The sequence below is a fragment of the Lonchura striata genome, chromosome 2, assembly GCF_050655825.1.
Source record: "Lonchura striata isolate lonStrDom1 chromosome 2, ASM5065582v1, whole genome shotgun sequence".
Lineage (NCBI taxonomy): Eukaryota > Metazoa > Chordata > Aves > Passeriformes > Estrildidae > Lonchura > Lonchura striata.
In genome coordinates this window covers 50,240,558-50,262,152 of record NC_140704.1, presented here as the reverse complement: position 1 = coordinate 50,262,152, position 21,595 = coordinate 50,240,558, and the positions used below count along the sequence as shown (strand labels likewise).

The window sequence follows — 21,595 nt, the reverse complement described above, 5'->3', positions numbered from 1 at the left end:
ATCTCTCACATATTTTGTATTATCTTAGCAATCTACCTTTCCCCCCTACCCATCAATTTCCGAGATGTATCTAAACTGTTGTAAAATTAGATAAATAGCTTGGCTGGATAATGTCTCATGAGCTATTCTCATTCATCTGACAGCCCACAAACAGCCTGAGTTGGAAAAGTTAGAAGATGTTCATACAGAATTCCTGACATCCAACATTCTTATTTAAGATGCAGAAGTACAGCTAGTTACTGTATATAGGCTGAGGACAGGCTGGACCCGAGTCTCAAAAGACACATTAAAAGCCTGAAAATTTCCAGAGTCTGAAACAGAATTGCGAAAGAAGCTCAATTACTATTAGAGACTAGTTAATAAATAGTTTGTGGAAGTTCAGGACACAAGGTAGAGTGCTGGGCTTGGCTGAGTCTACTTCTGGGAGCCTGCAAGACCAGGGTTTTGTTGAATCACTGGTATTACTGGAGAAACTCACATCAGTGCAAGTGTCCCTGGTTTCTTTAGTGTGCTTGAGGCTCTTTCCATTTGGAAATTCTGTTTACCAGTCACCTGGAGAAAGGAACTTCATCCCAGGTTATCAACAGAAGGTCAAGTCACTTAAATCAATGTTTAAAACTTTGCATTGCAATGAAATGTGAATCAGTCTTGGACTGCTATACATACAATATATTTCATTATAATGGAGCACAGGTTTCATGATAAGTATGAGAAAAAACAGTCACATAAAGCTCTTACTCTTCTGCTTGCTAACTAATAAATTTTCATTCAATATATACATAAATTATGTATTTAATTGCAAAATTTGTGTTATTGAATTTAATTTATCCTGGTTAAGAAAGAGAGATCACAAGCTTAAAGACACTTGTTTATAAAAAATTATTTGTTTTTAAAAAAATTAATTTATATACTCAAAAGACCTTTTTTTTCATAAGGCTTTCGAACACTAGGGTAGGAAAAATAAAATAATTAGGAAAGTAAATAGTCTTGTAGAAAAGGTATTAGTTAGATATTTTTTTTTTGTTCCTACACTTCAGTGAAACAAAGAAAATTATTTAATCTTGTCCACAGAGCTTCTTTGTAAAACAGGGATAATGTTTCATTCCTTTTTCTCATATTTTTGGGATTTTTTCCATCATATGCATTTGTATTGCAAACACCTTGGGTTACCATTATCTTTCATTATATATATGAATATTATGTAATGGAGGTAAAAAAGGACTGATTTTGTCTGGGGCAGATGGGGCCAGCATCAATACTGAAAAGCAAAGGCAAATTCATTACCATGAAAAATATGTTTTGCATATAAGGTATTGGGTATAAAAGTTAAAAATCTGTAGACAGCCCTACAAAAGGAGTTTTGAAAAAGAAGCCCTTGCCCTTCTTTGTTGGATTTCTGCCTGAGATGGTGCCTTTGAAAAAAAAATATTTTTCACAAGGATAACTTTCTTTCACTGAGTTTTGTGTAGAGTTCAGATGAAAAATTCCATTTTTTTTATTAAGAGCAATTTTACTTAGGTTATATCTGATGTTCAAACATCTGTGTTTGTGCACCAGAATTATCAAAGATACTGTCTTAGATCTGGAGGTTTTGTATTTGGTACAAAACATTGTGTTTTATACAGAAAGTAAAAGTCACAAAGTTTCTTTTTTTTTTTTTTTCCTAATGCCTCAGTGAAAGAGCTGGATCTTCTGATTCATCCTGATCTGAGTGGAGGAGGGGTTTGCTTATTTTTTGAAGTGGGAATGTATTTTTATGTAAATACTACAGACCAGCTAAGTTTCTCAGATAAGTCAAGTATTTTACTAGAAGACAAAGTATTTGTATTATCTGATATTTAGGAAGAACTGTAGGATGGGTGAATGTGAGGTGAAGAAAAAGAAGGTAAAGTATATTTTTTTATGAGAGTTTTGCCTTTCATTCATGTTAGTTTAGTGATAGCTCTTATACACCATGTGCACCTTCTCTGCATTGTCTTTTGTTTGCTTTTCAGCAGGTAGGGACAGCCTGTTCCTGCACCTTTAAGGTGTCCTACTTGAATTGTGTTCAGCTGTCCTGATCCCCTGTGTTGTTAAGAACTGTTTCCCAGGTGACTCTCTGAATCAGTGTCCTTAACAGGCCAAAGTCCACCCTACAGTCTGTTTAATTGAATTAATTAATTCTTCAGGATTTACCAAGAGTTGCTACTGAGATGGAAGTTTAGCTGGTTTTCTAACATGCTGTAAGGCTCATGTGTACCCAAGTCTAGCAAAAGGAGGAAGGGGACCTGACTGACAACTGTGGCTCCTCCATAACCTAAATACACAGCGGGTCACAAAGTCTCCACAGCAGCCATGTCATCCTTGCCAATGTTTAATTATTTGAATAAGAACACTGATGGTCATTTCAAATTTCCCAACTTATTCTAGATACATTGAAACACCACAACTCTGCCTAGAGCTGATTTGTGTTTATGTGCTGTGCCATCACACAGTTTTTGGTAAAGAAAGGAGGAGATTTTTAAAATGTGAAGAATGTGACAATTTAAATTCCTGAAAAATTCTGTTTCCTTGATCATAGAGGAGAAGAAAAAGCAAACTGCCAGTAATTTAAATATGATAATTTCTGTCATAAGTTGACAGCAGATGCGAACAAAAGAGACAGGAAATAGATGAAGACAGAGGAAACTTGAGAGCACAGAAGCTAGTGTATGCAGAGCTGGATGGTGTCTGCTGAAACAATGTGACTTTGCTTGGTTTCTATAAATGCTCTGCAGTTAAATTAATGTAAGGGAGATTTTTCTGGCAGACAAGTTCTTTTTAAGTTGGCTTATAAATAAACACAGGATCAGAAAAGATTTTTTTCTCTTCTACATAATAAGATAATAAAATAATTTTTTTCCTTAAACTGAACATATATGTTTCTACAAATGTGTGCTACAAAAACTAGATAGAGAGAGGACGAAAGAAGCAAATTGCTGAGGGAAACAGGAACACTAAGCTTGCTAGGTTGAGTACTCTTTATTTCCTTCTTAGGATACCTGGTATAGAGCACAATGGGCTATAACAAAGATACATCTGTAAGTGGATGCATGTCGGCATATCCTTGCAGTATACAATTAAGTTCCTAAAAAACCCTGCATGCTTTGATGAAGACAATTTTTAAACTCTTTTATATAAACAGAAAGAATCAGAGGGAACTGGCAGGTTTTTATTGTTTTTCTTGTTAAGTATTATCATTATTTTGTAGCAAAGTGGCAGGGGAGACCTGTAGCTGTAACTAGCACTTGTTTATTAAAACATTAATCATAAAAAAAATGCTCCTTCTGCCCTTCAGTCCTGGTTCAAATTGTGAACTCATGTTCCTACAGCAGCAAATATTATTATTATAGGTCTGTAATAAAGGCTTGGTATATTCTCCTCCCTCTGAAAATGTAGACGTTCATTTTTAAACAAGTTACCATGCAAGTTACACCTACAGAACAAATCACATTTATGTTTTGGAGGAAGAGAGGGTACAGGAAAGAATATGTCCCCAACCTTGCAGAGCATTAATGCATATGATTTACATCTACCAGTTTTCTCCTGGTCTTTCACTCCCTGCATTTCCCTGGGCTCTTCCTCTCATCTCCAGTCTGCACTGGCCTTAGCAGCCTGTTTCTACTTCTGCTGCAATAGCTGCCAGTGTCAGACAAGTCTCACCTCTGGGTGCCTTTGGAGGGGAGCTTTAGAAAGGAACAACCTTCAGAACCTCTTGGTCCACAGTCTGATCAGCAAAGATGAAAACAGAGAAAAGACAACAAAAGTTTCTTTTTCATAATTGACATTAAATTTACAAAAGTAATTTAAGAAAAGGCCGATCTTATGGAATATATGGCTAGCCTGATCTCAGCACTGACATTAATCTAGTCCTTTACTGTCAGAAAATGTCCATGGATCTAAGTGTGTTTCTGTCACGGTTTAACCCTAGAGAGCAGCCAAGCCCCACACAGCTACTTGCTCTCTTCCCTACCACTGGGACTGGGGAGAGAGCTGGAAATGTAAAACTCAGAAAACTCATGGTTTCAAGAAAGACAGTTTAGTAAGGAAATAAAAAGCCATACACACAAGCAAAGCAAAACAGAGGATTAATTCAGTGGTTCCCATGGGCAGACAGGTGTTCAGCCATCTCCAGGAGAGCAGGGCCCCATCACATGTAGCAGTGACTTGGGAAGACAAACATCATCACTCCAAGCATCACCCTCTTCCTTTCTTTCCCCCACTTTATATACTGAGCATGATGTCACATGGACTAGAATGTCCCTTTGGTCAGTTTAGGTCACCTGTCCTGCCTGTGTCTCTTCCCAATCTCCCATTCACCCCCAGCTTTCTGTCCAGAATGGCAGTAGGAAATAACAAAAACATCTCTGTATTATCAAACCTGTGTTCAACACAAATACAAAACACAGCCCCACACTAGCTACTATGAAGAAAATTAACTCTACTCGAGCCCAAACCAGCACAGTTTTGAAATAATTGTTTGAACCTGTTAACTGTGATTTTCATTTACGATGTGCTTGGGGCCATTGTATTGCATTCTTTGAATACCTTGCACTTTAATCTAAACAATCTTGAAGAAGTCTGCCCCACTGTTCTATATAATCTCCTTGCACAATATCTTTGTATTCATGATAGGAAAACCCAAACAGAAACACGTAAAAACACATGTACCACTGGCATGAAAGCTAGGCAGCTGGAAATTTCTGCTGTAAGTATATTTCATTTACAAATAAGAACAAGTCTCATAGGATATTTTATTTCAACATGTTTCTGATGACAACAGAATAGGCTGTAGACTTACAAGAGGACTTACCCACCACTGAAAAATAGATTCAAAGTAAACTATTTGTACTGTATATACTTTGCATCTACCTAGACCTCAGGCACTGGAAACCTTTTATGGATATCAGTGGGTCTTGTGTTAAAAATATATTCTGCACTTATTGCCATATTTTCTAATGTCTTAGTTTTTCTATAGTCATGTCTAATAGTGTGATATTTAAAGTGGAAAAGATGTTTTATACTTTTCAAGGTATTCTTATTTTGACCCACTAATAATATCTATAATTCTGTCATTTCAAGACTATACAGACCAAATATTTCCAGAGGACTGACTTCCTTCTATTTTGGCTTTATAATTCTGAAATTTACTTATATGGTCATTTTGGAAGATGCTAACATGCTTCATCGAAAGCCCTGGGCCTGTGGAACATTTCTATTTTCCTGCTTTTTCCTTTACATGCCTATAGATCTAGCAGAGATATCCAGTATTTGCATCATAGTCACAACTGTCATAAATGTTTAGAAACAAACTGTAACACAACATAATGAATTGGCCTATTGCACCATGTGTATTTTTAGATGTAAATCCAAGTACTCATTCTCTGCTGGAATAGCTCTGCTTTGATGACAGGTATGTAGGTGCAAAACCACAGGAGAAATAAATCCAGAATTCCCCCAATATTGCTAAATGATACTCAACCCATTAAAAATTGGTAAAACAGAGGCCAAGAACTTTTGCATCATTGATAAACAAACCACCATTCCTGCTGTTAACATGGATCCTCTGTTTTTAACTAAGAAGCCTCCTTTTTCATTGTTGTTTCAAAAGCTCAAGAGATGGGGAAAGGTTCAAAGTTGAATCAAGATCTTCAAATCACCCCACAGCAGATTTTCTCCCATATTCACATTAAGGAATCTGCAATTCCAATTTGAATTGTAATGGCTCTGGATGTTTTATTTGCTATTAGCAGTACCAGCAGTCCATGTGCTTATTCCATATGACTGCAGTCAGAAAAAGAGCATCAGAATTCAAACTGTTATCCAGATTAAATTCTTTTTGCTTTTCATTTGAGTCAACTTCCAGATTATCCATCAAAATGCAAGGTTCATTGCACTTTCTTAATGCTAGACCTGAATAGCTTTATCATAACCAACCTCATTAATTCAGCAGGAGCAATTTCTCCCAAAGCATGACATTTCTATAGAAACCTGGAGAAAGTTCCTCCTTCTGGCTTGGATGTGCTTTTCTGAAGCACTGAATGAACTGATTTCTAGGGCATAGTAACAATAAGAAGAAATGTAGCATTGCAAAGTTATAAGGTACATGAAGAGTGACTGAGCATGATCCAGACTGTAAGCCTGACATTAGTATGTGAAGCTGAAATGGTTTCCCCATTACCATATCTTAAGAGAGTGAAAGTAAACAATAAGGACTTTGGTTGCTTCCTGATTTTCTATACTGCAAAGTCCTTAGCAAATGAGCTACAATATTTGCCAGCCTTCTGTAATAAATCAACATTTAATTACCAGTTTGACAGGTCATAGAAGTTTAAAAAGAGGTTGGCAATTCAGAACAAGAAGGTTGGTCAAGCTACCCTTATTTTCTGTGTTGTTTAACCCACTCCTAAACAAAGTAGCATGTCAAGTTTTTATAAACAGCTGACTAAATTATCATGACCTGAACAACTTAGAAAAGCAATCTAGAGATACATTATTTCAGTAAAAGTATTATTTAAAGTTTTTACTTCTACCATTCCTGTCAGTAAGGGTATTTGATTTCCATTTACATGCTTTGGAATCTGAGATGGGGCTTTATTATGTTTTTTTCATCAAACCAAAACAACATTAGTTACACCATCAAATTTTCAGAAAGGTTTTGTTTAAAAATCCATTTCCAGATGGTCTCTGTTATAGGAAGACAATCATGCATGAAACAACAGATTACTATGGTAAATACGTTTATTTACTTATTTATTTACTGTGGATTTTTAGGACAGATGCAAAGTTGTTATTTTATAGTGTATTTTATTGTTGAAGTTGCTTTGTATAAGAGATGAACAAGTAGAATTTAAGGAATAAAATCATCATGTTCACATTTTTAGTAGGTCAGAAAATAAATGTATTTCAAAGAGATATTTTAGGGAATTTGGGAAAACACAGTAAGTCCTCAATAGAATTAATTTCATATTCAAATTACTTAGCTTTCTATTTGCTAATTTTTATATCAAATCCCTTGTGGTAATTATATTAAAAATAGTTTTATTTTAGATAATAATTTAGATTTTTGGGTTTTGTTTTCCTCGTTTCTCACTAGAACAACAAATGATAGTTCTGTAGAGTGGTATTTTTTAAAAGTAGCTTCCATTCACAGAGTCATTTCTTGACACGCTGGCCTTTCAAGAATTACAGCAGAGCAACTAGATCTGGTAACTTTTCTGTAATTTGTGTATGTTCTGTAAAGTTAGTGTGTTCTATAAAATTAGTGTTTAGAATAAAACACTCAAATTAAAAAAAAAAATTGTTCTTGTATCTGGGGAGAGAAGGGGTTTATAAGAAGATGTCAAGCAGCTAACTGAAATTATGGGTCCTCTGAATGAGAATAGGCTGTCTAAGGTGGCTTGACCCAGCAGCCCTTAAGCAGTGTCCAGGCCACCAGCACGGGTGCAGGTGTCAGCAGCTGCTCCTGTCACAGGCAGAGCGGGCTGCTCAGCCGTGTTTAACTGACAGTGTCACAAGGCCTTTGGCAAGAGTGAACTGAGTGATTTATCACAATTCAGCTTATGAGTTGCATAGTTCAATCATCTATCTTCATAAAATGCTGGTGACAGCCTCTGCTGTGCATCAGAATGTTGCTAACCCAAGTATGATGCAAAGATAATATGTTTTCATGATTTATTGCCTGTGGGTCCTGTAATTACTAATTATGCATATGACAGACCACCTAATGCATAAAATGCAGCAGAAAACCTGCAATGAAAAATTATAATAGCAGTGCAGATCAAGTTCTTATTGAAAAGAAATTTTACGGTAAGGAGGGAGAAAAAATTTTCTGACCCTCCAAAAAAACCATATTTGCATTGGGAATTTTTAATAAAACTGCAGAAAGGGGAAAAAATTTACTAGGTTTTAATCTCTCTGTTTTCCATTGTGGTCTCATTTCTTGTTTAAAAAATAATGGAATTATTCTCAGGTGAGTGGATAGAAAAAAAAATTGAAAAGACACTGTCATTAAATATAATTCAGGAAGTGTCACCTTATTCCTAAGTATCACAGACAGACTAAACTATTAATTTCCTAATCTTTTCAGATAAGAGGTAAAACTTATTTATTCCTTTTCCTACTAGAACAAAGACAAAATTAAATAAATATAAAGACGGTGGTGAAGTAAAATGCAATAATAAAGTGGCTATTACAATTGTGTAGTCAGCAAAGAACTTAAAAAGCTTCTGAAATGTGTGTTATTGTATTGTCTTAAATGTGTGTTACTGTATTTCACCATAAGAAAACTGTTGAACTGTTAGATTCTATCAGTATTCCCCTTAACAAAATGACTGAAGGAAAAAGAAACAAAAAATAAATTTGTAATCTATGTACAATGTTCTTTCTTGAGTTAGAATCTTTGCTTTGAGTGCCTTCTTTAAAAATTAAAAAAAAAAAATTCTATAAAAATTCTATAAAAACTTACCTAGTCTACAAATTGCTGGTCCTTCTGTTCACACAAAGATCAATGCAGACGCAGGAGTGGAACTGCATTTCAAAAAATTTTGTTCTAACAACTTACTCGATGCTCAGGAGTTACTAATTTAGCCCAGGTTGATTCCCTCACTGTCAGAACAGATTTAGTAATTATGAGTGGGCACAGTATATACAACCTGAGTTGGGACAATCTTCTTATCATGAAATCCATTAGTAATGATGACCTGGAAAAGTGAGCCCCTCTCCGTTACAAGTATTTTGATTATCACAGGCTGGTAGGTGTGAAGGGTACTGCAGCTCATCTAATCCAGCTCCATGAAAATTTGTGGTTTTCTGCATGTTGGCCTAAATTCTAATCTGGTACAGATACTTGGAAGTTCAGACTTCAGCAGAGGTATTTTTAATTAGCTTATCATTGCAATTTCCTCATCAGTGCCATTAACCCCCCCAGCTGAATTCCCTGTACCAAAAGGACAAAGAGTTATTTGTGTGACTCTTTAATATTTATTGTTGTTGTAGTTATTATTATTATTATTATTATTATTATTATTATTATTATTATTATTATTGTTGTTGTTGTTGTTGTTGCTGTTGTTATTATTGTTATTATTGTTATTATTGTTATTATTTTCCAATACATATAATTTTATCGTTGTAATGATAACATCACAGTTTCAGATCTCTTAATCCCTCTGATACTGACTAGCAGGTACTTCTATCATGTTCATGTGGGTATGCATCAGTGTGTTTCTCCCATGTCAGCCCTCCCAGTGTCCTATGAATCATATTGACAGGGCTACTCTGTTCCTGGCTCTCCTCTCTTAGTCAATGGATTAATTTTGCATTTCAAAGGTAGCTCTTCTAGGACCCAGCACTGTAACAGTGCTTAGCTCTGATCTCACTGCTGTGCTGAAAGATACACTGCTGTGTGGCTGTGTTGGAAAGAACTGCCTTTTCTCTCTCACTGGGTGTGAAGCCATTCCTCATTTCCCATGAGTCTGGGGAAACTCCACTGAAATTCAGTTCATCTAATGCTGTATTAAGGAGCAGCAAAATAGGGCACTGTTTACTTGAAGAATAGATGGTCTGATACCTTTTCCAAGATGTGAGGTTTAGTAATTTAAACAATGCATTCCTCTTTGACAACACCTAGTAAAAAATGCATGTGAGAGGGAATGCTGCCATATCAAGCTGGCAGGGAAGCAGAAGAGCTGGAGGCATTTTCAAGTTTCTTCACTTCTTAGAACTTCTTTTATGCTGAAAGGCTGCTTTTATTTGATACTTCCTCATAAATGAACACATGAAATACACTCTTAAAACCTAGGACAGAGTAATGGACAAAGAGTACAAGCTATCTTGACTTTGAGATCTAATTTGCATTGTCCAACAGCAGTCTGTGAAAGGCAATATTCAGTACAACAGCAGTCATACAATAGTAAAACAGTAATGCAATGCTTGCAATTTTAATCATGTTTTTATGGTTTGTTAGAAAACCACTTCCTAAGATCCAAATATTTTTATTGTGTCTCCCTTTGAGACAGAATATATTTTATGTTTACTTGCTACTGTGCTCTTAACAAAGAAAACATAATGTATAATAGCAATATTGTCCTGTACAGAAAGAACAAGAGAACATAGCTTCAAGTTGTGCCAGGGGAGGTTCAGATATAGTATCAGGAAGAATGTGTCCACTGAAAGTGTGTTTAAACGTTGGAACAGACTGCCCAGGGAGATGGTGGAGTCATCATCTCTGGAAGTGTTCAATGAACAATTGGAAATGGTACTTAATTCTGTGGTTTAGTTGCCATGATGCTGTTCAGTCAAAGGCTGAACTCTGATCTTGGAGGTCTCTACCAGCCTTAGTGATTCTGTGATTCTATCAAAAAATACCTTTAGTTAAGAAAGTGGATCATTTGAAATTATCATTATTTTAAGACTTTATTGTTGTTTGCTAAGAACTCTATTGTTTATTTTTCTTTGTCAGCTTTCTGGTTTTGAAAAACATACACCTACTTAACACAACAGAAATAGTGATCTGTGACAGCAAATACATGCGAATTATGGAGAAAATAATTTTTTCTTGGAGCAAGGAGCATCTTGGACTTCTCCCTTGCAGAGGGCTATGGCAGGGTGTTGTTTTATCACTTTTCCATTAGAACTTTTGATAGAAGAGAACAGGCTGTTTTCTTTTAGAATCAAGATCCCAATGTCCAAAGCAAATGTATTCAACATTTTAGACCTGGCTCTGTCTTCAGTAGCAGGCAGTGCAGCACAATAGGTACAAAGAACAGAGCAGAACAGTTCCTGCTGAGACCTCAAAGTCCTTGCAAAGTCATTTGCACACGAGGCTGGAGTTCGTGAGTTTGGACTTAGTTTCATCTGAAGAAAGTATAACCCTTGGGCATGGAGACTTTTACTAATACAAAACAAAGTCCACTATCTGGGGACAACTGCAAGATTTGCTCTATACACACACTTCAGCAACAAACTAAAACCACAATTCAGTTTACATGTAAATCTTTGCCTCTCTAGGACACTGGTTCATGCACAAAACTGTCTTCTGCTGGGCAGAGCTCTCTACATTTGTTTTTGGCTGCAAAACTGGTCTGCAGCACGGTTAAGTCGTGCCTAATATGTCACTAACAGGGTTTCAAACACCCTATGGAAAGTCATTGAAAGAAAATATGTTTTTATATGGTTTTATATGTAGCACTCTTTGGTTCTGGCAGCGGAATATTCCAGGTTTAAAAAAAAAACAAATGGCTTTAAATAAAATATTGTTTAATGCAGTTTGAGTTTAATTAAAAATAGATCATGAAGAAACACTAATAAATTTGTCATTGGTATTTGCTAGATAATGCCAACATTTAGTAAATTTTTCTGGTGGGAGCAGCAGGTTTGCTTTTTCTACAGATCCTGCCTCTGGAATAGAGGCAGAGGTATAAATAAATCAAAAAAAGTGCTTTATTTCATTTAGAAGAAAAAATTGCAATGCTTTCCTGTTTGTTGTGAGGTGCACTATAAACAGAATTTTTGTATAACAGTATTAAGTCACAAAAGAGGGCTGCAATGCAAATTTTCTTTCAAAAACTCTGGAGCCTAGAGTTTTCTGTATCTTCTAAGCAGGAGCATAATGAAAGTGTTACAGGTGCTGATTTGAAAGTATTGCCAAATGAGTGATGTAAAAACTGGTTTTGTGTACCACAAGTGATAAAGCTCAGTTGCCTCTTCTCCCATCATATACTTCAAACTCTCAGTCATGCATTGATGACCACAAAAGATGCATTGAAAAAACTGTTTTGATATCTAAGACATATTTAGGCTTCTCTTTGCCAGAGTACTTGAAGATGTGCACAGCTTTTATACCCTTGAGTAATCTCCTACTAAAAAATGTTTTTTTAAATATTCTTGCTGATTCACAGCCCAGGCTAGTAAGATTGTCTCAAGCATTTAAAATATCAAAACAATGTTACACTTTATTTTAGCTCTTGGTCAGAAAATGTCAATTTCCTTTTAGTTCAATGGAGTTTTTTCTGCTTTTTCTGTACCTGTTTTTTTCTTACCAACAAAACCCACTGCACTCAGTTCTGTCCTGCTTGCAATTAAGTATGTTACTTACAGCAAAGTGAAAGTGTTTAAGTTGGGAACTAGTGAGAAAATCTAGGGAAATACGACTAGTCTATGCTTCTGGATCTTCACTGAATCCTTCAGAATTGTGAAATTAAAACTGACAGATTCACTTTCCTCCTCTGTCTGGAATATCTAATTTTTTATATTGTTTAGCCAGCATGAATGTGCCAAGAATAAGAACTTTCTTTCCTTGTCATGGTTTTGTAGTCATCTGAACTTGATTAGTGCAAAGATAAGACAAAATACTGATGTTTAGTTGCTCTATTCTTTTCCAATTTGTCCCTTTAAATAATAAATAGACAATAAATATAAATAATTGTAGTGATACAAAAGTGTTTCAAATTCAGGAAGACCTTTCCAAATAAAGTTAAACAAAGAATGACAGAATAATAGCCACAAAACAAGTATCTTAAAGTTGCATAAGATGGAAAGTACTGGTTAGCTCACTTATCAAAATATTAAGATGCTTAGCATATAAAAATAGTAATTCAGTGCAGTATGGTATCTAGCAGATGATGATTAAAATTATAAAATGAATAAAGATTTATAAGTATAATGATGCTTCTAAGATGGTTTACTTATTATAATTTGCAAGGAAAAAAAGAAAATAATTTTCCAGAAAAAAAATCTGGAGGTTTCTTTTATAAAGTGTGTATGTAGGATAAAGCAGAGTTAAATTGACAGATTTAATAACAATTATTGAAATTGCTTGACTCCTAATAATAGATTTTTCATTAGCATGTTCATAGTTTTAAGTAAAGAAAGTTGATTTTGTTCTAGGTGCTCTCAGATGTAGGCAATGTAGGCAAATGTCTGCAAGTCTTGATGATGATAATTGTCTGGGTATGGGGGATGATGTTGTGTGGTAATTATAGTGTTGCCAGCTAAAAGGCAGATAAAGATAAATGCTTCTCTGCAAATAGTTTTGGGGAGTTCAGGACAGTTATGCTAAATAATAAGTAACATGCTGAGTTAGTATTATGGTTATGACCATTTTTATTAATAACAGTCACTCATAGATAATGAGTGACCATTGCCTGTTTCTTAATAAAGATTAATCCAGGAACCATTCATGGATACGATTGCCATTGAGCAAGTGTCTCATGCAATTCCAGGGTACAGATTGCATTTTGAGAACCAGCATTTTCTGATGTGATATTAATTGGAATACGGGAAGAGGGCAGTGGCAAAAGTTGTGTTTGATCTCTAACAGCATTCTTTCTGCAAGCTGAAACACATATCAATATTCTAATTTCCAAGTGTATGTGTTTTCATGTCTAAGGCCAAATTGAACAATTTAATTTTATTTCTTTAATAAGAATAAGGAATGTGTGAAGAACAGAAGGGAGAGAGGAGAGGAAAATCCTGTGCTTGAAAAGCTAAAATAGTTTCAGAAGTTCCACAAGATTCTACAACTGTCTAAACTTAGAATTTGCAAATACTTTTTTTTCTGTCATTCAAGTGCAAACATTATTTCATCTATTTTTATTACTTTTCAGTAAGAGACAGAACAAAAAGAAATTTTAAAAGACCATTATTTGCCAGATTTACGGTTCATTACATTAAAATCACTAGTAGTCAAACCTTTTATAAGAATATGTTTGAATATTACAAAGACTCTGCAGCGTTGTAGATTTATATATTTGTTGTATTTTCCATTTCCCACACAACAGTTTTAACTGTGGAAACAAGAAAATTACCTGCCCTTTCAAAAAGGCTAGAGATTCTTATAAAGCTGAATTCTCATTTTTTCACTTGTGATATTAACTTGAAGAGCAAAATTAGTATAAATTAGATATCACCAACAGGCAAAATTGGAACATTTTTCCAACTACTCACTTAAAAAAAGAACTCTAAGCTTAAACATGAGGACAACATCTAACATAGCTATTTTCTTTCTGTTGGAGTAAAAGGTTTTCCATCATCAAAATACCTTCAAGGACTGCATTTTACACTGTCTTATCTTACTGCTCATCAGGCTAGCCAAAAAATAGATTATATACTTAGACAGCTTATTGAAGAAACTATCTAAAATATTATTTTAGGAGGAGCTGTGATTTTGCTTTTCCAGTTTAAAATTATAATTAACTAAATACAGAAAAAGCATATCTCTGGTCATTACATCTGGTGATTATATTTTATCTTTTTCTGATTGAATATTCATGGCATATACTGCTGTATATTTGAACACAGCTAAATGTTTCCAACCAAATATTGTTGGCTTGTTTTTTTATAGTCAGAAATACTAGTGCAGAGTTGTACTGAGTTGGTGAGGGATTAGCCAGGAATAACAATTACACTGTCATCTTGAAAAGTGGTTCTGTTTAGATGAGGTGAAAGCAATAACAAACAAACCTTTCCCTCTGCCTTCAGGCTGAGATTTGAAGGCTTCATCTCCTAGCAGAATATACAAGAAATTACAATACAAAATATTTACTACAACAGTGGGAGCAACGCATATGCAGCTGCATAGCCTTGCATTGCTCCAGTGCTTCAATGGAGATAATGATAATATTCTTTACTTGTTTTCTTCTTTAACATTTAAACTGATTTTTGGATTACAATCCTCTGTCAAAATTAAGACAAGGTTCTGTTCTGATGTGGCAGATGTTATGATGTTAACTTCAGAAGAATTTTGTCCATGTACATCAGTAGACTTTATAAGCTAGCACTCATTGATAGTCACTGCATGGGTCAGTACCTTTTAAAGGAAGATTTGATCACACAAGTTTATCCATAGAAAAATTTGAGACTTTTGCTACTATAGCAAAACTCGACCAGATGTTATCTTTCTGAATTCTCCATTATGTATTAAACCCTTGTACTTTTTTAGTATTCGTTAATCTAGTTCTTCTTCCATGTCTGTAATAAGGAAAACATCTGTTTCTTCTTGTTCAATCAAAGTGCCTAACTCAAGAGTCCTACTTTTAAAATAATGCCATTTAAATAGAAAACCTACATAGAGAGAATGCATTTCATTAAGAAATTTAATTTGCATATGAAACCATATTTTCGAGAACTCAGTAGGGAATTTGTGGTGGCAGCAATATGTGTTTCTTTTTTTTTTCCTCTCAACTTGCATACCAAAAAGAGTAAGAAGAAAAGGAATGCAAATAAATATATGTATCAGTTCAAACAAGGAAATTAAACTGCAATAAGAAACCATCATTGTACATTTGGTATGTAGGCCATCCTAGACTTTCCAGATGAAAATTCTTTTATTGTAAGGATACATGATCTGCTCTTACTAAAGAGTCTTGGTTTACAGAAAGATCTCAGCAAGCAAAAATAATCCTTATATACATGAGGCTTGTAATAAAATATTTCAATAGAAACAGGTCATGCAGCTATACAAATTTAACCCCTATAATATATATATATTTAATATATCATATATCCCAATAATAATTTAATTCCTGACACAAATTATTGTGTCATTTATAAAGGAAGGTTAACACTACTGTTGCTAATACACATAAATAAAAAGGCAGATAAAAACAGTGTCAGAGATAAAAGGTGCTTTTAGTTTTTGACTGGGGAGCAAAATTGTGTAAAGACAATAGTGAGTATTTTCTGAGTACTAATGAGCAATCCTCATTAGCATTCATGTTAACTCCACAGGAAAAAATGCACCAGTAAGTTCTCTAAGCAAACACAAAATTGTACAAGAATTTTTGAGACAACTTTGAGCCAGAACAGTTGGGAATATTACTGTTATACTGCAAAGCTGCATGAGGATGGTTAATACCTTTAGTTAAGTAAACAGCCTTAATTTATGATTATTTTGTATCAATACACTGATGAGTTCATAAAGCAGAAACAGTGTCATTTTTCAGGGACTGACAGGAATTATGCCAACTTGTAGGGACAGATATTTTTAATACAGTCAAGACAACTTCTCCAATCATTCTTCTAGCAAGCAGCTTACAGACAGCAATGTGTCCCCTTAGTATATCTTGCTAAATGCTGTGCACACAGAGAGAATGCATGAAATTGCTTTTGCTCTTAATCTGCAGCTCTTCTCATGCTCTCTTTTCCTGACCTGCTCAGGAGAAGCTCCTGCTCTGCTCATCCACCTTCCCTCCACCTGCTTTTTGCCTTGAGTCATTGTAATATTCAGTTTCGCAGCATGCTGCTGGTGAGCTTGGAGGTGTTCTCTTCACTGCACATGGGGACAGCACAAGCCAAACACAAAATACAAAAATAGAGATTAAAATAACTAAAGTATTTTGCATCTCATGCCTATTTAACTTAAAAAACTTTTCTCATTAGTATTGTCAGTTCATTCCTGTATGAAGGTGTATCCTCAAGAGGTAAAGATGGTGAGCTTAGCCTATTATATGAAATACAGTGAATTTCCAATTTCATAGCACAATCATCTGTCTTTAGCTCCATCAGTTGTCGTGGTTGGTTCTCTCCCACTCCTCAACAGGGCAAGGGGAGAAAACAGACTGAGAAGTTCATGGAGATCTGAGAAGTTTAAAGTTCTAAGAACTTCTAAGAAGTTCAAAGACAGGGAGATCATGTGCCAATTACAGTCTCAAGCAAAACAGACTCAGCTTGTGAAAATTAATTTAATTCATTGCCAATTAAAATAGATCTAGGTAGTGAGAAACAAAGGCAATCATTAAAACAACATCTTTCTTCCTCCTTCTTCTTGAAGCTCACCTTCCTCAGTCACAACTCTTCTACATCCTGTTCCTGAGCAGCACAGGAGGGGATGCAGGGGTAAGACCGTGACTCTGCTGAGCTGTTCCTCTGCTCTGGTGGCCAGAGCCCCTCCCTTCCCTCCTTGCTCTCTCTGCCTGGGAGTTGGCAGGGCTGCTTCTGCCTGTTTTCCCTCGCCTCTCCCTGCCTGGGGCTGAGGGGCTTGGTTGTGCTCAGCTGTGCACAACTTCTTGTCTCATATACACTGTGTCTTGGTTTCTGCAATATCCCCCTTTCCAGAGAGTGTTTTAGATATACCTTGCTTTGTGATGAACAGCTCATGCCACTGCTTTTGTGCCCTATGTTTTAATAGCCAGTGCTTAATTTTTGTCCAGGAGTATCTAGTTGTTGTTATTCAGTTCAAGCTATTACTGAATACCTCAATAAAAATATAAAATAGATCTTTTTTTAATATTAGATCATCTCATGCTGGAAAATTGGGGTTTTAAGTATGTTCTGATAAGGTTCAGTTGTAGTAGCACATACTGTCACAATTTTGGTTTGGAACTCTATAAAAATTGTGTCTTTTTCTTTCTTAGTTTATTATCAGTGAAAATTAATTTTATCTGGTTTATAATTCTATGTTTTTCAGTTTCTTCTTTTTCAAATGCAATGAAAATAGAGAAAGAGCTTACAAACAGAAAGAAAACTTCCCTCATATTTGGTATATTAAGTTTTTCCTCTGTTCTTACTCTAGATTGAATAAACTTACAAGCTTCAGTAGTAACATTTCATGCTGATATATTTCCAAGAGGCTTTTGCCACTTTTATTCAAACTAATGAATTTTCTGAGAATATTGTAAGAAGAGCACCCTATTTTATTTCACAACTTGATCTCATATTTTAAATAAAGATGTGAAAATACTAGTAAAAAATATTCATCAAATTTTTGGTATACCTCTTTGCTGTGACTATTGTTCTTCATTCATAGAAGATAACATTCTTTTGAATGTTTCATTACATTTGAAAAGTAATGTTGCATTATACTTCTGCTGATATTTTGCTTTCCACTTAATTTTAGAAACAGCTTATTATATTGCATTGTGCTTTATTTTGGCAAATGACATTTTGCTAAGGTGACTTTATCTAGGTGGAGAAAATACTGCTTGCAAGAGATGCCGTAACTTGCAGCTTGCTTCTACTACAGCACTTGCTACTCACTTGCTGACCCAGCATAACCTGTCTGCATGGAAATGAATAGAACAAACCAGCACCCTTTGACAGCTCGTAATGTGCCAGGCAAACTGGCTTTCTGCCAGCTGCTGGAGACAATATTAGAAGTATATAAATTCTGTGGGTTTTAAAAGACCTGAATGAATTAACAATTCCATCTGCTTCACTGCTACCAGTATTTGGAAATGGTGCTCCCATGAGATTTTGGGGTTTTCAGACATTTGCTGAAAGTAAATGCTTTCTACTGGTTTTGAAGTTCCTCTGTGATAATGTCTTCCTCTGTCTTCCTCTTCTCTGAGTAGCCCTACATCCCAATTAGCTGTGACTTCACCACCTACGTGAGCCTTTTCCCCTCCTATTTTTTTTCTTGGAAATATCTAAAACTATGTATGTCTAACATGAGCATAATGTGCCCTTTGGCACTGTTACTCACTATAGTTAAATGGATAAATCAATATCTTTTCCTTCTGAGCTTAATCATAGGAACAATTAAGACATATTCTTTATTAGTAAAGTGAATATGGCCTTTTGATAGAAAAGGTGAGTGATAACATCTGTAGTTAGATACTATTATGCCTGTGAGCATGAACGCTTCAGTAGTTCCAAGACGTATTTATGACATGATGTGAATTTCTTTGTAATTGTCACTTTAATAACAATACCTCATTATCCAACTAAAACGATTTCATTTCTGCAGTAACCTTTATTAAACCTTATATAATGAGCCTGGGAAAGAGAAACACAAAACACTTAGGGATAATAAATACTGGAGTAAGTAAAATGTTGCAATGTGTTTTTTTGTTCTTCATAGGCTCTGGTCTCAATGATGGGCAGTGGCATGAAGTTCGATTCCTGGCTAAGGAAAACTTTGCTGTCCTCACCATTGATGGTGATGAAGCTTCAGCTGTTCGAACTAACAGCCCTCTACAAGTCAAGACGGGAGAAAAATATTTCTTTGGAGGTAAAAACATATGAAAACAAATACATGTCTAAAGTGCTGTTGTCTTTTAATGTCTATAACAGTTGGAGTTCAGGATGTAATTAATTTATGTGTATCTTATTATGGGGTAAAAGCTTAGATGTACAATAGTAAACAATTTCACTTTCAATCTAACTTGAAATGATTTCTCAGATCTCTGAACATTTCAAAGAAAGGGGACTCTTGATTGTTTAAACAAATGGCACCAAGTGAAGGAATAAACTTAACTTTTTAAGTTTGAAATCTTAAAGAGGAAAAAAATATCATTGTTCAGGACAGATCCTGAATTTTTTGCTGATTTTTAAGGACTATCATGATTGTGGATAATTGAGAAGCTGTCGTGGGTTGAAACTTTAGATTGTTCAGTATTTTTGTTTGTTGACAGTCCATATGCTAAAAAAAAAGAGTCAAAAATTGTGCTTTTTATATTTGTTGTGCTGCTCTTCGATGTTTGTATTATGAAAATCAAAAAAGGCCATAAAAATTCTTGAATTTTTGAAATTTGCATTTAAATTTTTATATTAAAAAGTGTCTTTGTGTGTCAAAAATATTTTTTATCAAAAAAATGCAGGTGGCACTTTTGAAGTGTGCCACACATTTGAAGCTGAACATGAATTCTTCAGACAGAGAACATAAATTTTAAAAGAAGAATTTATCAGTGTTAAGAATTGATTTCTTTAAAACTTACAAGATGCATGTCTAATAAAAATAAAATATTAATGTGATACTATAAATAGTCATAACATTACCCAAGGAATGGAAAATTTAGTGCTATATGAAGTACTTTAAATAGAAAGGGAAAACAGTAATTTCAAGGTTGTTTGCATTTCATTGTTATCAAATTAAATGTCTGTCACAAGAGTTAAACTTCCTGTTGCTGTGACATGCCCATTTTCCAATATCTGTAATTCAGCTAATACTGTATTTTTAGCCTATTGCCTCAAATAAGAGTTCAAGTATAGCCAGTTTCCACATGCTAAAATGTGAAAATTATTTTGTTGTCAAAACAGTATGTTCAATTTGTCAGAACAATCTGTGACATTATAATTAAATGAAATTTTTAAGCACACATAGGAGACAATGAGAAGAAATGCTGTACATAATATATCCAGTGTTAAATTCTGTTAATTTTGATAGGTAAAATCCACAGATCACTATTACATTTCTGGAGAGAGATTGACTGATTTCTTCTGAAATGTCTTTTACCTATATTTCTCTGTCTTTGAGGGACAGATTGTCAAGTTTCTCCAGGAAGCTTTTATACCTTTTCTCAGTCAAAAGTCGGGTTGATATGTTGTCATTTCAGTTGGACTATGAAATTTTCTTGATTTGTCATTGCTAACCTGCACTTTATAATTCCACCTTTCTTCCATAAAAAGCAAGTGTGCATGCAGATACTGTTCCAGTGAGATATGGAAGTCAATCATGAATTCCCTGAAGCCTCATTCCTACATCTGTTCATGCAAATATATGGTTCTATTCACAAACTATGAGGTGTTTGTTTTTCCTTAGTATCTTTTGTCCACTGAAAGGTCTTCTAGAGGTATGTCAAAAGAACAGTGGTGTCCTAACCTTCATGTCCCAAGTTTATTTCAAAATCTGCATTTGCAACACTTTACTTACTCACATAAACTGTCAGAAGATGTGAATCTGAGGAAGCTTAACTTATAGAACCTACTTATAATATTATGTTCCCACATTGATATTTCTATATAAATGTACGTTATTTATGTATATATAAATAATATATTAAAGACTACAACTTAAAGACAGACTTCTGGATGCATGTTTGAAACCCAATCTTTATATTCATGACCTTCATCTTAGAAGGCAAAGGTATTTTTGTTCTGTTCCCTCTAAATGTACATTCCTTACTTGTGTTTAGAAGCACTTCAAGTCATGGCTTTAAACAAATAACATTTGCAAGAGGATGTAGAGAAGGAAAATAGTGGGGAACCTCAAAAATTTGGGCCAGGTGGTAATCAAAGATTTTTTCATTAATCTCCTTAAGAGTAAGTACAGATAAGAAAGCATCAAACACTTCTTTGCTGCAAATACACATAGTTGTTTAGGAAGCAAGAGCTTCTTGAATTCAGAGGGCAGTAGCCATCTGCACAGTGCTAGATGGCTAGCAGAAATAATTATCAATTCTTTGGTGATGTTTTCATTGTGAAAATGAATCTAAATTTCTTTGCTGCATAATTGAATATGATAGTTACAGCTACTTACACTGTTAAATCTTTGTATTATGAAATATAAACATATTTAACAGATAGAGAAGTTAAATGAAGAGATTTAAAGATAGCAGTGTTATGATATTCATCCAATCCCACTACTATATTTCTTGACCTTTCAAAATTCTGAGAAAACTCAGTCCTTTGAATTTGTGTTTGGAGAGGTTGTACAGCATTTCTAGCATGCTCTGAACATTCTTTGATGGCTTACTTCATCTTTGAAGGAGCTACTATATGTTTCCAAGTGTTTTGTTCTCAAGCTTTCCCTTTCTTTGATTCCAGAATAAGTGAGCCTCTTTATTTTCCTGTTTCCTGATGTCAATACAACAAATGTATATGATAGACAATGTTATTGTCTTTGCTGAAGAAAAGATTT

General features: G+C 34.7%; 1 protein-coding gene across 5 annotated transcripts in view; it reads left to right on the top strand.

Moving 5' to 3' along the window:
- Positions 1-21,595, top strand: part of CNTNAP2 (contactin associated protein 2) — a 1,072,692-nt gene that overhangs the window by 599,044 nt on the left and 452,053 nt on the right. For all 5 annotated transcript variants that reach the window (XM_031503926.3, XM_077786381.2, XM_085573411.1 and 2 more), the window contains one exon: positions 18,818-18,967. In XM_031503926.3, the coding sequence (XP_031359786.2) occupies positions 18,818-18,967 (150 nt within the window). The remainder of the gene's footprint in view (positions 1-18,817; positions 18,968-21,595) is intronic.